We start from the raw sequence: 16,680 nt of genomic DNA on the forward strand, positions 1-16,680 counted from the left end.
GCTTCCCAGCTTCCAACAGTTGACTTTTTTTTAAGCCAGAGGTCACATCTTTATACATAGTAAAGTCTTCATTGTGCACTGTCATCAGTGAACTCCTGATCTTTTAGCATTCCTAACCTGTGGTATTCATCTTCTCTGTAATTCAAACAAGTGTGTAGTTTTCCAGTGTTTCAGTCCTGCTGCTTGCTAGTATTCTAGCAATCCCGCTGCTTGCTAGGTTTGTTGCCTACTTTTTCTGTCATTACAAGTCTCATTAATAACTAATTTATATTTACTTTCTCTGTGTTTTCAAAGACCACAGAGGGGAAGACCGAAATTGTACATGATATACAAAAACCAAACAGTAATACATCATTGAACGATGGCTGTTATCTAATAAGTATCAGTTGATCTACCCCAGTTATTGGGGGGGGACCAACCTCACGGTTTTGCTTTTCTTAGTATGGAATCATCAAATGTTTCAATTACTGTTTGTTCTTGAGAGAGTTACATTAGTATGCCAGAAACGTTTCACTGCCACAGTATATTGAAAGTCTATTGGGATGACCTTAGGTAGAATGATCATTAGTCAGAATGATTGTAATGTGGAAAGATGCAGTATGTCCTTCCTGTGGTGATGTGTGGTGTGGCAGTTCCTGTTCCAAACAGGTCACTGCCCTTTAATGTGTCTGGTTAAAACTGGGAGTAATTCTAACGTAAAGGTTGCAATGGCCTGTGTCCTTGTCGCTGACATAGCAAAAATATTTGTGCCTGCATATCATTAGGTTGAAAGGTATGCTTGTTATAGATTACATGCAACTAATTAGACTTATTTGATACCATCCACCACAAGGCCACAATTTCAAACATTTATTTATGGAATACTAATTTCTTAACATTTTATAAATAAAAGTTCCTATTTGTATTTATCAACTATCAAAGCTGTGATTACCAGTCAACTTCACAGGGCGCTGCTTACTCATTGAAGAAATCAATCGGCTCTATTAAGGCAGATAATTTCCCAATTACTTTTAATATGATCCTTTTCCCCTGTGAAGTTATGCTTTGGATCTGATGCCTATGAAGACTTCCCTTTGAGTTCTGCTGGCTTAATAAAACAATAAATACCAGATAATTATCAATAATTTTTTTAAACTTAAAATTAGTAGGAGAATAGTATTCTTTTTACTAAACATTAAATAAAATTTCTTAAGTACTTAGTCAATGGAAATGTAATGTCGTGTATTTCACTGTGTAGGTCAGAGTGTATAACCAAGATGTTCCAGATTACACTTAAGCCACTTGCAGTCATTTATGAGCAGTCCTGGCTAACCAGGCAGGTCCCAGTTGACTGGAAGTCAGCAAATGTGACGCCCATCTATAAGAAGGGCCAGAAGGAGAATCTGGGAACCTACAAGTCTGTCAGCCTGACCTCTGTGCCGGGGAAGGCTATGGAGCCTTGAGCCTTCATCTTGAGTGCCATCATGTGGCACGTACAGGACAACCAGGTGATCAGGCCCAGTCAGCATGGCTTTATTAAAGGCAGGTCCTGCTTTACTAACCTGATCTCATTCTATGACAACATGACCCAGTTAGTGGCTGGGGGAGAGGCTGTGGATGTTGTCTACCTAGACTTTAGTAAAGCCTTTGATACCGTTTCCCACAGTATCAAACTGGCTGCTCATGGCTTGGACAGGCATACTCTTCACTGGATGAAAAAACTGACTGGATGGTCGGGCCCAAAGAGTGGTGGTCAATGGTGTTAAATCCAGTTGGCGGCCGGTCACAAGTGGTGTTCCCCAGGGCTCAGTATTGGGGCCAGTTCTGTTTAATATCTTTATCAATGGTGTGGACGAGGGGACCAAGTTCACCCTCAGTAAGTTTGCAGATGACACCAAGTTGGGTGGGAAGGTTGATCTGCTCGAGGGTAGGAGGGTTCTACAGAGGGTTCTGGACAGGCTGGATCAATGGGCCGAGGCCACCTGTATGAGGTTCAACAAGGCCAAGAGCCGGGTCCTGCACTTTGGTCACAACAACCCCAGGCAGCGCTACAGGCTTGGGGAAGAGCGGCTGGAAAGCTGCCTGGCAGAAAAGGACCTGGGGGTGCTGGTCGACAGCCGGCTGAACATGAGCCAGCAGTGTGCCCAGCTAGCCAAGAAGGCCAACGGCATCCCAGCTCGTATCAGAAATAGCGTGGCCAGCGGGACTAAGGAAGTGATTGTCTCCCTGTACTCGGCACTGGTGAGGCCGCACCTCGAGTCCTGTGTTCAGTTTTGGGACCCCTCACTACAAGACAGACACTGAGGTGCTGGAGCGTGTCCAAAGAAGAGCAACGAAGCTGGTGAAGGGTCGAGAGAGCAAGTCTGATGAGGACCGGCTGAGGGAACTGGGGTTGTTAAGGCTGGAGAAGAAGAGGCTGAGGGGAGGAGACCTTATCGCTCTCTACAACTACCTGAAAGGGGGTTGTAGCGAGGTGGGGGTCGGTCTCTTCTACCAGCTAACAAGTGATGGGACAAGAGGAAATGGCCTCATGTTGTGCCAGGGGAGGTTTAGATTCTTCATTTTTCTTCGCTGAAAGGTTTGTCAAGCACTGGAACAGGCTGCCAGGGAAGTGGTTGAGTCACCATCCCTGGAGGTATTTAAAAGATGTGTGTGGTGCTTAGGGACATAGTTTGGTGGTGGACTTGGCAGTCCTAGGTTAATGGTTGAACTTGATGATCTTAAAGGTCTTTTCCCAGCTAAATGACTCTGTGATGAAAAACTACAGTAGGTCTTGAAGTCGGTAAACAAATTGAGGGTTTTGGGATTTAGATATGTACAAGTGAAACAATTTTTCATGCATGTTTGTTTAAAACCTTGATGGTAGAGCAGTGCTTCAAAAAGGGAGAGGATACTGGAATCTGCATTTGGAAATGTGTATTTTACTTAGTGTTTAAATATTTAGGAGCTTTATATGTCAAATATCATAGTGAATGAGGAAAAGAAATCAATTTAGCACTTCATTTTGACTAAAATTTTAGTCTTTTTCATTAAATACCAATATCTATTTACCTTGACTATATAAAGGGATTTTTTTGGATCTTGTGATTTTTTTTTTTTTGCTTCATTATTTCTAAAATTCCTCTGGAAAATGTGATTCCCATAAGTGTCTTCATTGGGAAAGATGTGACTTTTACAAGCCTAATCAAGAGGAACAATAGCGGAACTATTCATTTAAAAGATTTTTGTTGACTAGACTTGTTACAGTAATAACAGAAATTAAGTTTATTAAAATCTTGATAAAATACGATAGCAGGTTTTTGATGTTTTGTTTTACTTTTTTTTTTTTTTTTTTTTTTTTGGTCTGAGTCTTGGTACTTTTACTTTTGACAGTTGTATGGATAACAGGCATATCAGTTAGAATCTGGAAAGTAATTATAGCTGTCCTATCTTGCAGTTCTGTGGTGATGATGGCCTGATATGAGAGGAAAAAATATAAGTGGGACATGCAACTGTCTAAATTAGAAATGGTGATGCAGATTTTCAAATGATGCAGATTTTCAAATTGCCCTTGAAAATTAGACTAGTTACAGCTGGTTTAGGGCAATTTTAATAGAATACGAAATATTTCCTACAGTCATTAAATGTGGTGGTGGTCAAATATAATAATAAACAATTGTATTATAAGAACAAATAATAGGAATATAGATCCCCTGATATTTTTTTGTTAAAACTCATTTGTAAAACTAAGTTATGATTATTTTTTTTCTTCCACAGAGCATAATCTGTTGGGTTGATGTCACTTCCTTCAGCTTGATTACATTAATTAGGCAAAAAACATATGAGATTGCAAGAGGTTCCATGTTTTTTTCCCCTTGTCAGTTTTTTTTTTTTTTTTTTATCTTGAGAGCTTAAACTATGATCGACTTTCAGATCAGTTGCTTGCTTTCTTTGTAATTTTTTTTAATGCTGTACCAGGTATTTAGCTCTTTTGATTGCAGGAAGGACAGAGTGACAGCAGGAGTGCTTAATTAATGTTACTTCAGGAGTTGATAACTGAGTGATTTTAGGTGAACTGAAAAATGCCAGGTGGCACTGGGAATAAACATGAGATCACACAGCTGCTGACTTAATTGACAAGAGGGCGTGGCTAGCATCTGTTAATGCTCTTGCATTTATCTCTAGATATTTGGGGAAATGGTTTGCTGTTTGTCCAAGTCGAAGACCAAATGACAGCGTGGAGACTATCAATGTATTTGGGTACCAAACGACTTGAATCTCAGTTTATGCAGTTCACGTATTGCATGACATGCATGTTCTGCAGGAGAGGGGATGTGGTCTAGGAGAGAAGTTGTGGCTTCAGCTGTGCAAACTGTGGCATCTCCCAGAGTCTCTCCTCTGGGATCCATTGAATATTCTCTAGTTTCACTGGTTATACAATTGCATAGAGAATACCTCCTTGGTCACTGGTCCATTTAGCTTGCAGTCTTGTTTTCTGACTTGGTACCATTGTCAGGGCTCTGCTTCTGGACACGTTTGCACTTCTAGGTGATCAATAGGTTATTTGCATAGTTTTGCTGTTCCTGGAGCACGCAAAGCTTGCCAGAATTCATTCGGCTGTCTGGAACAAGAGGTTGGTTGTATTTCACCTACTTTACTGAAACAAGTGGTTGGTGGAAGTTCATAGACTTATGCTAACTAGGCCTAACTTGTGTGAACTGCTGCACCATTTCATTTGAGTGTGGAAATTATGTGGTTAGACAAATGGAAAGACTCAGTGTATTGGTGAGGGAAGAGAACAAGTGCAAATTTGAGAGTACATTATGTTTGACTTTCTTCCCTCTCCTCCTTTCTTTGACTTTTATTTCCATTCTTGGGTGCCTCTAGAAGTAATACAGAAATAGAAAACTATCAGTACCTTCCCTGATATCATCAATTTAGCCAGGCTTCAAGAAGTTTTATTATGTTGCAATAGAATTTACTGAATTTTTGTGCTACAAAATATCTTCTGATCTTTCAACGGCATTCCTAGCTCCTTATTTCATTTTTCTACCAAGTTGTATCACATAGGGGGATTTTTGAGTGAAATTCTCAGTGTAATTAATAGTTTCAGCTATTCAAGCATACTCTTGTATGTATAGTTTACATCCCTTGCAACTGTATGTACACTTAATTTTTTTTCCTCCTATTGTCCTATACTAGCCATAGATCTTCTTTCAGGTAAAGGGAATAATAAAGCAATTTCTTTTGTATATTTACTTTTGCTGCCAAATACTAGTAAATGCAAATAGTAAGCCACTTGCCAGATAAGATGAAATTGCTCATTCATTTCCTATGACAATATAAGGGCATTTGTTCCCTGTGGGTACAGACTCAGGAGAAATTGGAGATTAAGGCTCAGGTTCAGGTAGGCTAAAGTTCACCTAAATGTCTGCTTTCTCCACACTGTGATTCAATGTACTCATTTTTATCTCACTTTAATTTTCATCCTCATCATATTCATGACTGACAGTTTTTACTGTTAATTCTTTATTAAAATTACTCACTGCTTATTTAAAAAAAGAAAGGACGAGTTTAATATGAACTGGACATTTCAACTCAGAGTAAAATGCTTTAACAGCTCTAAGAACATTAAATAAAATTGTATGCATTTCTAAAAATTTGTAATGATGACTTTTAATGCCATTCAGTAGCTAAATTAATGAACAGGTGTAGAATGGTAATTTTCAAGAGCTGTGTGTGCTTACTTTTTTTGCTACAGAAGTGCAAAAGTACTGATGGTAGAATTTTTTTCTTAATTACGTCTCTGATGTATTTCAACATGTTTGTGTATGTTCTTTGCCATGATTATCATTAGTCTTGTTTAATGTATTTTAAACTTATATAACATTTTGTTTACTGTTGTCATTTTTTTCTTTAGACCCTAAATGGGTTTCAAGCAGTGCACTTTCTGTGGGATTAAATTAGTTCCCAGCTGAAGGTATCACTAAAGGTACACACTTGAGCTGCACATGCGTTGCATAATGTAAGATGAAGAGAAAACAATCCCTTGCAGTGTGTTGCATCAGCTTTTTTCCTCCAACACTGATAAACAAATATGTTGTTATTAACGAAGTAGAACTCTAATCTAAATTAAAAAAAACAACAAAAAAAAAGTAGGTTACATAATGTTGGTGTTTAGATCTATATTTTCTGGTCTTTGAAAAGATATCTGTGTGTGCTAGAACTACCTTTTCCCCTTTTGCTTTATCATATTGGCTCTCTCTGTCTTTCCCTCTCCTGTCTGCTTGAGGTAAATGCTAAAGAAAAGTAAACCGAGCTGAAACATTCTATAGGTGTAACCGGTGTGAGAATTACGCGTTTGGGGAGTATTTTGTCATTTCAATGACTGTTAATTGTTTGTTTGTTTTAAATGCTTGCTTCTTTCTTACTTCTTCCCAAGTGAATGGGGAAATAGTTTTAAATAGCCAAGAGTATCATTTTCTCTGTTTCTTCAAAACAAAAAATCCACACGTGTATGTGTGCCTGTTTGTGTGTGTGTGTATATATATGTGTGTGTGTGTATATGTATTCCAGATAAATCCAAATATTAATCTACATAAATTTGTGTGAAAAGGGATTAACTTTCAAGAAGAAAAATGAGATGTAGGGTGGGGGATTTAAAAATGCTTTGCATCAACACAACAGAGGTGTTACCACAGACCTGGTGATCTGAAATACAAGAGGACAACCTCAAAGGCCCTTTTGAGTCTGAATTCTACTGTGCTGGTGTACATGCTTCTTTCATGTGGTGACAAAACACTTGGGCTTCTGGACTCTCTTACTGACAACTTGTGAAGGAGATATTTGTCACTTTTGCAAAGAGTGACTTGCTAGAGTACCTCGACAGGCTTAACCACTTACTGAAGGATTCTGCCATCATTCTGGGGCTGTTAATGCAGTGGAGGACTGACATAAACTTGATTAGTGAGTGAGTTCTGGGAAGTGAGGTAGGTGAGCCGTGAATTTGGAAGGCTGAATTTGGAACAAGCCTTATTTAAGGTGGGAAAAAGCTTATTATGTGTTCTGAAACCAGAGAGACAAACTTGGGCAGGGTACACAGAGGTGGATGGCTAGCTCAGCAGGGAGTTGGGTGGGAGATGGACCCTGTGGAATAAAGCTTCAGACTTGGAGAGCTGACCTGTTTCTTCTAGTGTCCTATTGCTTAACCAGTTATTGTGGTCAGAATGTAAGTACATTTTCTTTCTGCTATACCTTTTTTCCTAAAATATGACCATCTCTGTTATGGAAACCTGGCTGTGACTGTCAGTAGCTCTGGGTACTGACTGTGAGACTTGTCAGTTTGAAAAAAAAGCTGATTTTGAATGAAGATATAAGCCAGTGCCGTTACCAAAGTGCTGTAATGAATAATCACAACACTAAACTCCAAGGTCTGTATGAAGTAATACAGGTGCTTTAGCTTCCAGATTGATTTTTCATCTTGCTTTTTTGAGCTACCCTATGTTGACTGCTATAAAGTCCTTTTTTTGTCTCTCCCTCTGTTTCTGTGGCATCAAACCAAAAAGCACGTCTCATCTTTAAACAGGCACTTGTGAAAGGAGTACCTGAAAAGGGTTAGGAGGTTGGTCAGCAATAGTATATTCTGCATTCTGAAATGTCTCGAGTAGCTTTTTATTTATTTAATTATTTTTTAAAATTCTGTAATCCGTAGTCCTGTTACGGTTGAGTCACTGCTACAATGGACTACGTGATCAGAGGGAGAGAGCCACTAACAGAAGAGGGAAGAGCATGGCTTTTGATAGCTCTCTGGTGCTTAATGTAATCACAAGCATGGGTCAAACTGTGTTGGAGAAATTCTAGTAATTTACTGTCTCTTTCTGCCTATTAGTCTTAGGTTGGTAAGATTGGTGTTGATGCTAGCCTATATTGTGACTTTGGTGCAGTCACATAAGCATCTGGTTCTAGTATTTCTCACATGTTTTTTGTGAATTGGCATAAAACTAACTTAAAGTTTTTGGAGTCTCACACTTGAAAAGATAAGAACCTTTGGAAGGAACATCTTCTCTGGTCTTTTCCAAGTGGAAAAGTTTTAATCTAACCCAGACATTATATATATATAAAATGGATGATTTATAAGTGGTGGCATTACAGCCATTCAGGCTTAAGCAGGTAAGAGTAGCCACGGTTTGTTATAAAACTTCTGAACGTTTGTTCTTTTGTGTTCTAAATGTGGTTACTAGTTTCACAGCCATTAGAGGAGTGCAATCTGGAAATGGGTGAGGAGGGATAATAATGAAAATAGGTTATTTGCCCTGTACAGGCAGAATTACCGTTGTGAATTCTGACTCGGCCCATCCTGTGTGTGTCTCTCTCTATAAAATATTGTATGCTTAAAAGCTGAACCCCCAAAACTATCTTTCCTTTTTTTGATACTGTAGTAGCTGAGTAACTTAATCTGTGTTTTGAGTTGGGCTCATATAACACCTTTGCCCTTGAACTCTTGCTCACAAAGGTGTTTCTCTCACTTGTTGTGTCTGATCAGGTGTATGTGAATTGCCACTGTAGGAAAAAAGTTATCTTTGGGTGGGGTGAGGTTTGGTAACAAAAACATTTATGTTTCTCTTGTTTTCTTTTACTACTTAATGTTTTTGTTACCTCTGCAGTTTTGCAAGCCACAGGACTGAAATGATTACACACTGAAATGTGGGTGTATTATCTCAGCTGGTTACAGAACAGGTTTGTCTTTAGTGTTTGCAACTACTGTGATAAGTAGAGTACTCTGTGAGTGGATTGTGAGGGTGTGTGGTGTTCAACATTTTAAAGATTCAATCATATATGGAAATCTGGAGGGTTTAATTCTTAAACAGATGAAGTTCAGAATAGGTCACTCATCTTCTTGAGTAATTTCTCACACCTGTCTCAACAGACATAAATCTAGGTTTTTCAATAGCTTCTGTTCATATAACAGACCTCTAATTTTTATTGCTTTCTCATGGGACAACTAATTTTTAACTCTTGGGTGGTTTTTGTTTGTTTTTGTTGAGCACCTGATTTTATTTCCTGGTTTAATTGAGAACAATTAGTGATAAGGGTGTGATTAGTTCATGGAGTGTCACTTCAGGATTTTAAACGGTACTTCATTATGGTTAAAGGGTCAGTGCTGCTGGGAATTTTGAGTATTATCTGTGTATTATCAAGTTGATGTGTAGCTCTGTCCTCTTAAAAATATAAAGCAAGCTGGACATATTATGTAGTTAGGCTTGCAGAATAATGGCAGGGCAAGGGGAGAGCAAGTATTGGATTGTTGAATTGTCTTCTCCGTTTAGCTTTTTCTGCTTTAGGCTTTTTAGAGATAGCAGGGCATGAGGGAACTATCTTGTACTAGCTTAGTTAACGCTGGTATGAAGATGCCCAAGGTAAACTAATTATTCAAGCGGTATAAACCCAGTAGAATTATTTGGTGCCAGATGTTTTCCTAGTGGTAATATGTATAAGGAGAAAAATAATTGTTTTCTTTTGGTTTATTTTTTTTTTAAGTAGTTGAAACTGAGGTTTTGGTGTTATTCTTCACACTAAAAACTAACAACTTTTCTTAGGAGATACCTGTAATGAAACCCATGCTGATGAAATTAGTACAGCAAAAAACAATACTCAGAGAAGAAAGGCATATTTAGGCTGCTTAAAACTTCCTCTTAATTTGACTTTAAAGTTTTTTGGTTACTTTCGAATGACTTAAAATGTTCATTAAGTTTAATTAATGTTGAGCACGTTAAATTTCTATTCCTTCAGTTCCAGGTATGTTATGTGATATTTAAAAGGAAATTAATCCTTGTTAATGGGTTTACTTAATTAATACTTAAGAAAATTCTGTGAGAATTAAGTATCTTAAATTATGCAAAAAATCAGCATATATTTTAAATATTTCAATACCACATTACTTTATATAATTTTAAGTACTGAATATAATGCTAGCAATCCTTGCTAATTAAAAATAAATCAATTTAAAATATATGGTATTTTCTTATTTGGTTTTTCTCTTTACCAGTGACAACATAAATAATTAGTAAAAACCTACCTTTGTGTAGTGTGCTAAACCTCAAATTATTTATCTTACTGGTTTTGGATGAAGAACTTCAAATGGTATTGAGTTACTAGTATTTCAACAGGGGGCACTCACGTGCTTTGAGGTAACACCAAATCACTGCATTTTTAAAAGAGCTTGGAATAAACTGGAGCTGAAGATAACAAATTTCCTGCGTTAAAATGTATAAATATAATTTGATAGTGCTTTGGAAAATTGGTCATTGTCATATTAACATTTTCATTTCATGTTCCTCCTAATTTTGAAAATTTGCTTTGTTTCTTTGGATATTTTACGGTATGTTGGGGCAGTGCATTCTTTTTGCCTTGGACTGATTCTAATAGATGCATTATTATGGCTTTCTAGCTGAGTTGCTATTAGTGTGTTAAGATTAAAGAGTTGTAATAATTAATCAAGAATTTAATAAATATGTTCTTTCCAGCTAAAAAGACAGTAGAAGAATCCGAAGAAAAGAAAGTAGTTCAGTCAAAGAAAAGGGTTAAAGAGTTAAGAATTTTGGATGGAAAAACTGCACAAAATCTATGTAAGTGATGTGAAATGCATTAGGTGAATATTTAATTAGCATGTACACACACGACTGTTCTTAAATGTTTTTTGTTTATATGTGCAATATTCTTTATCTAAAAACTGGCTAATGTGAACATGAGTATTAAGTTCAGAAGTTTTTTACATGTATAGTGAATTCAAATCATATGTAACTTGGGAAAACTTAAAAAAGTAACATGGAAAAATGGTGTAGATTTCAATGTTTATGAACTGTATTTTTTTTTTTTTTGGTAACAAAATATTGATTCTTTTATTAATTGCTTTAGACTGGAAGTATGATTAAATGACAATCATTGGTTCAGGGAAGGCATGGTGTTGGTAGGTTTTGTGGTTTGGGGTTGAGAGGTTCTTCCTGGTTAGAGCAATGGAGAAGTAGATCTTGATGGGGGTTAGACTTTTAAAGAGAAAAATATTATGAAATAGGGTAAGTTAGGTGCAAATACTACTACTATAAATTATAAGGAAAACAGCCCTATCTCTCTTTTTTTTTTTTTTTAACTTGCTGCTTCTCTCTTTAATTATGGGGGGAAATCAATCATTAAGAGTAGTAGATTCTTTTATTTGAATTAGAAATACCATAAAATGTCACTAGTCCAACTATGCCTGTGGCAAATGAAGTGTGTAGAACCAAATCTGTGCATTGTTTATTACCACATCCATGAGCGCTTTTTCTTAAGCAGAAAATGAACTATGATACAAGTGATATAAAACTTCAAGTTTTGAAAATATGGATGCGGGAAAATCAGCCGTAGTAGTTAGTTTGAACATACAGCACTTTATTAAAATGGTATACTAATCCATCTGTGTTAGGAATACTTTGTAGTTTATTGCATGGGGCTCTGTTGAGATGTTATAACATCCTGAGATCAAATTGCTTGGAGAACTCCATCTTTGAAGGTTTTACAATATACATTCTCTCTTGTATGAGTTTAGTTACCCTAAAAGGTGGTAGAGTTTGGGGGCGGGGTTTGTTTGTTTGTTTTTCGTCTTTGCCGAGCTCTTAATTATCCTTTTGACATGGAATTTTTTTCTAGAATGTCATGTAAATATCATTCACCCAATTGTAAATGCAGTACGACTATTCATACATGGTTATGAAAGCAAAAAAATAATAGGTAAAGTCTTCTAGTGGCTGAATAAGTCTCTTTAAGTAGTAATGTAGATGTTGCCATTCATAAAAGTAGGACTTTATTGTTAGAGATATGTAACACTGCTAGGGAGCAACTGAGGCTAATTAAACCGTTGAAAGTGTTGTCGTAGTTTAATTTCTTAGAAATGAAATTCATTATAAGTCAAACTGCAATAGTGTGGCTCATCTAGTGTTTGTTTTATGTAGAAAACTTCTTAATTGTGAACCATCTTATTTTGGATCAGGATACGATTTTTTCAGTTGCTAGAAATTAAGTTTGTCTTCTTATATCAAGCTTGTTGACCTTTTTGATACTAATTATTTATTACTGAATTTCAGCAATATTTTTGGGTTCTTTCCGTTTGCCTTATGAAGAAATAAAAAATATAATTTTAGAGGTTGATGAAGAGAAGCTGAGCGAATCCTTGATTCAGGTATGTGAAAATATCTCTGGTTTTGTTGATAGCTTGTTGTCCATGTAAAAATGCTGTGAAGGTGTAAGAATTTAAGAGTAAGAATAGTGTAGAGTTTCCTGGATGTCAGCTACAAGTGTATCAGTTGTGTTTACTGTTTTGTTTATTTCACTTCTGCTTTCGAATATGCTCACATGTAGCAGTAAAACTGTCTTTAAAAGACACTGTTAACAAAAGTACTTTTGAATCTCTCGCTTTATAAAGTTTCCCTTTCAAAAGGAAAGCTCTGATAATTCTAGTTTTTCAGTTTCCAAGACAAGCATTTACTAGATTCAGGCTGGTGAATAATGAAGTTTCATCAGGCTTCTTGTGGAAACAACTCAGCTTGTCACTAGTGATAGATGAAACTACCTGAATGTTTCAGGATACTGCTACAACCCAAAAACCATCTGTAAATCAAACCTGCTCTCAAGCTGGTTTGGTCTTATTTTGAGCCCCAAACCTCTCAGCTGGAGAGAAGGAGGTATGAAATACAGCTTCTTTACATCCCTCTCTGATTTCCTCACAGTAGGAGGAGAGCAAGTGTGTACACTGCCCCTCGTGATCTCCGGGGAGTGACAGTGTAACAGAGAAACATGTAAACCTGGGATGGTATACAGATGTAGCACACCAATGATACTGGTGTTGAATTGGTTTATTTTAATATCATACAGAGATTCAGATTCTAGCTGACATACTGGTCTCAGTTTGTCCTTTTGTCCTTCCCCATCTCCTGCATGCACCCTTGTCCCATTCCCCCTTAAGGCTTTCTAAATTAATTTTTTCTTCCTTTCTTGGACCTGGAAAATGGTTATTCCAGGGACACTGGGCTGAAGTGAGTCGCCTGGTCTTTTCACAGTTAGTTATACAATTCATAACTTCTTCAAATTTTAAAATGAACGTTTTTTAATAAAATTACTATGTTGCAAAATATACAGTGTAAATGAAATTTATCAAATTAAATTTGCTTGTCCTTCGTCTGCAGTTTTTCTTGTGTCACCAAGGCCCTCCTACATTTCTGGAGTTTCGCTTTCTTGAGGCTCTAAAAGAAGGGCTGCTGTTTTCTCATAGACCTCAAACTCTTGAACTCAACATACTATTAAATTTTCTCATAGTGTCATATTCTGAGACTTATACTACCTATGTATTTCCAAACACATTATTTGGTATCCAGAATTCTCATTCATATTTTATTTGGGCAATTGTTGGGTTGTGGGTTTTTTGTGGGTTTTCTTTTGGGGGGGGTGGGGTGGATTTATATGGCATAATGTCTTTGGAAGTTCCCATTTGATGGGAAAATATTTCCAGTCTGACTTCAATGATGTGTTTGACTATGGTGTCCTGCCTCAGGCCATGTCAGCATGAAATTGATTAGCATTTCTAATATATGTTTACATTGCTAAAAATACTGTCTTTGACCACTGAGTCTGTTTTCTCACAGAACGCTTATGCGCATGATACGTAGTTATTTGGAAATAAGTCAGAAGTTCTAAGTTTATGTTTATTGATCAGGGATATTGGATCATTTGATTGAGAAGCCTACAGGATTAGTAAAATCAAAAATCAATAGAGAGGAAAAAAAACCTCACCTTGAATACCTTAAGTGCAGAATAGTTTCATATTGGTATAGTTACGTCTACAACAAACGTAGAGATATCTTGAGACCTAGATTAATAGAAATAAGATGTAATATGTTATGCTGAAGTGTAAGGTCATGATCTTACATGTTAATTGTAAAATGCTGGAAGCTAGTGTTGTAATGGTGGCTTATCAGTTGGAAATGATTGAGGATAAGTAATAGTAAGTCTGTGCTCAGCAGAGCATGTATAGCCACCACTGTGGTATAGCTGTATATGGAGCAGCTAAGCCCTCACCCAGTCCCAACCACTTGCCCTGGCCTACTCGTCAGGGGTGGCGGGACCACCCCGGCTTATTTGCAGAATGAGAAACAGGGAAGGCCTTGAAGCTGCACAAGCGCTGTCCAATAGTAGCTAAAACATTGGTGTGTTATCAACACTGTTTTGGTCACAAGTCAAAACAGCACCGTATGGGCTGCTGTGAAGAAAATTAACTTCATCCCAGCCAGACCCAGTACACCATAAAAAAGGCAAATGTGATCGCAAGGTGTATTGGGTCAAGTGTTTCCAGTAGAGAGGATAATTATTATGCTTTTGAATAATGCACTTCAAAGACCTTATCTAAAATACTCGGTACATTTCTCAAAAATGGATTTAGAATGGAGAAGCTGAACTTAAAAACTACTTAAGATGATTGAGGGATGGAGAAACAGTCTACAGAAGGAAGCTGGAAAACATTGGCTTGATTAGATTAGCAATATAAATAGCTGAGAGGGGATATGACTACATTATAACCATACGGGGAGAAGAGTGATGTGCATAAGCGTTGGGGAGAAAAATGAAGTTGCATAAGTAAAAGGCAACGTTAACACCAGAATAAATGTATATGAATTCATCATGAATGCAACTATCTAGAAACTCAGCTGCTTATAATCTTCAAAAAACTAAGGCTTTGGAGATTGGTCCGCTTCTGAAGGGAACGGTGTGGCAGAGTTGCTTCTCGTAGCAGGGACATTGAGCTGATAACTCAGAAGAGATTCCTCCTGTGTTTGTAAAGATACTCTTACAATGTATTGGGGTAAATGGGCTGTAGCATCTACTTCATGTTCAGTCTATTCTGGTTTATTTTTATTCTAATCTTCTGACTGAGTTACTAACTAATTTACCAGTTTAACAGTTTTCAATACTACTGATTGGAAAAATTTTACAAAGCAAACCTTGCTTTCTTAAATGCTTAGCAAAACTTGTACTTTATAAAAATGTACATGCAGAAACTGCTTTGTTCTAAGTAGCCAAGTGGTGAAAGCTAAATGGGTATAGCATAATTGAGCATATAGAAAAGTGCTTTTTCAGTTATGCTTCCCAAGTCCTCATTTCTTGCTGGTTTTCAAAGTTATGTTGTAATACTTGCTAAAATTAATTGGATTAATCAGTTTGAGTACATGGTAGACTATCTACTGTTGTAACTCTTCCTTGAGGAAGACAGTCTAGGAAAAAATATTCTCAATTCCCAGTGTGTCTTTGAGAGAGTAAGTTCTTGTAAACGTGCAGTTGTCAAACACCATGTTTAGCAGAATTCAGGGCATTGTGACAGTGAGTAGTGAGTGATAGTTTCAGCCTCTTAATGTCAGCCTTAGATTTCTACTTCTTTAATGCCTACTTCATCAAGCCTGGCAGAGTGATCAGTAATCAAATGCTCCTAATGAACAAGAATATTGCAAGAGTGAGGGCAGGATTGGCATGTTCTAAAAATAAGACATCTGTACCTCTAATAGAACAGGTTTTCTGTGATTAAGTTTTTCATATCTGGAAAAAATACTCTTCTGTAGTGCTGGTTGCTTTTCTGAGTTTAAAAGGCACATAACTTTTTGTTGTATCAGAGTCTTTTTGTGACATAAACCTAAACAGTCATTATCTGTTCTCTGATAGTGTCAGTGTGCATGTCCTTTCTATTTTAACCACATCGTATGGAAACACATGGCAATGCACTTTTTCTGACAGGAGGGGAGGAGAACTTCTGTGCTAGTAACCTAACCAAGTTAAAGTCACGTGTTCTGAAATGTTTTACTTCTATGACTAGTGTTGCAGAAAGTATTAAAAGATTTAATTTTTTTAGCTGTAACACATTACTTTATCTTCACTAAAATCTGTGTTGTCATTCAAATGCTATAGAATTGCAACTCCGTAGATGCTTTATTGGAAGTAAACCTCTAAACCTGGTGGTTCTACCATTTACTTATGCAAGTTTCAGAGGGCAGCTTTATAATGTAGGAGCTTCTTGTTGAAGAACATGGACTTACCCCCTTTCACTTGAATACCTTGGGACCCTCTGTGTTTGTGTAGAAGAAAAAATGATTTCTGTGTGAAGACATTTATTATTTATTTTTTTTTCTTAGTTATTTGGTACAGGAATCATTGCACTGTGGAGTTGGGTGAATCTCATGTTGATTTTTCAGAAGTTATTAATAAGAGAAGTGCACTACTTCTTTGGCCTCTATATGCATTTTAAGTGTCTATAAATTATCCAGCATACAGGAACAGGTTGCCTCCTTTTGTTATGTGGTTAGGAAGTTACCCCCCCCCAAATCCTCCTAAGGGCCACAGTGGGAAAGCAGGAGGGATGCTGTGTTCACCTACATCTGGAGGTATCTCTGCTTCTCTTCTATAGGTAAATGTCTCCAACTCACTCCCTTTGCTTTCTTCAGTGGCTAGTGCTTGCCCATAACTCAGTGCCCTTTGAAAGACCACAGAATACACTTGCTTCCAAGCTACTACAGTGTTTTGGATTTCATATCCAGTATCCAAAATACTACATTATTTTTGTTTCTTAATTTTTCTTGTCGTAAGTCTTTAATGTGAACAAAGGTGGTTAGTGGAGATTGGAATTGAGGTAAAGGGCACCCTCTGTGTGTGGAC

General features: G+C 37.1%; 1 protein-coding gene across 6 annotated transcripts in view; it reads left to right on the forward strand.

The window, feature by feature from the left end:
• DIAPH2 (diaphanous related formin 2) overlaps positions 1 to 16,680 on the forward strand; it is a 266,541-nt gene that overhangs the window by 81,053 nt on the left and 168,808 nt on the right. For all 6 annotated transcript variants that reach the window (XM_029996684.2, XM_029996681.2, XM_029996680.2 and 3 more), the window contains 2 exons: positions 10,482 to 10,583; positions 12,075 to 12,169. In XM_029996684.2, coding sequence (XP_029852544.1) covers positions 10,482 to 10,583; positions 12,075 to 12,169 — 197 coding nt within the window. The remainder of the gene's footprint in view (positions 1 to 10,481; positions 10,584 to 12,074; positions 12,170 to 16,680) is intronic.

The sequence above is a fragment of the Aquila chrysaetos genome, chromosome 21 (genome assembly GCF_900496995.4).
Source record: "Aquila chrysaetos chrysaetos chromosome 21, bAquChr1.4, whole genome shotgun sequence".
Taxonomy (NCBI): domain Eukaryota; kingdom Metazoa; phylum Chordata; class Aves; order Accipitriformes; family Accipitridae; genus Aquila; species Aquila chrysaetos.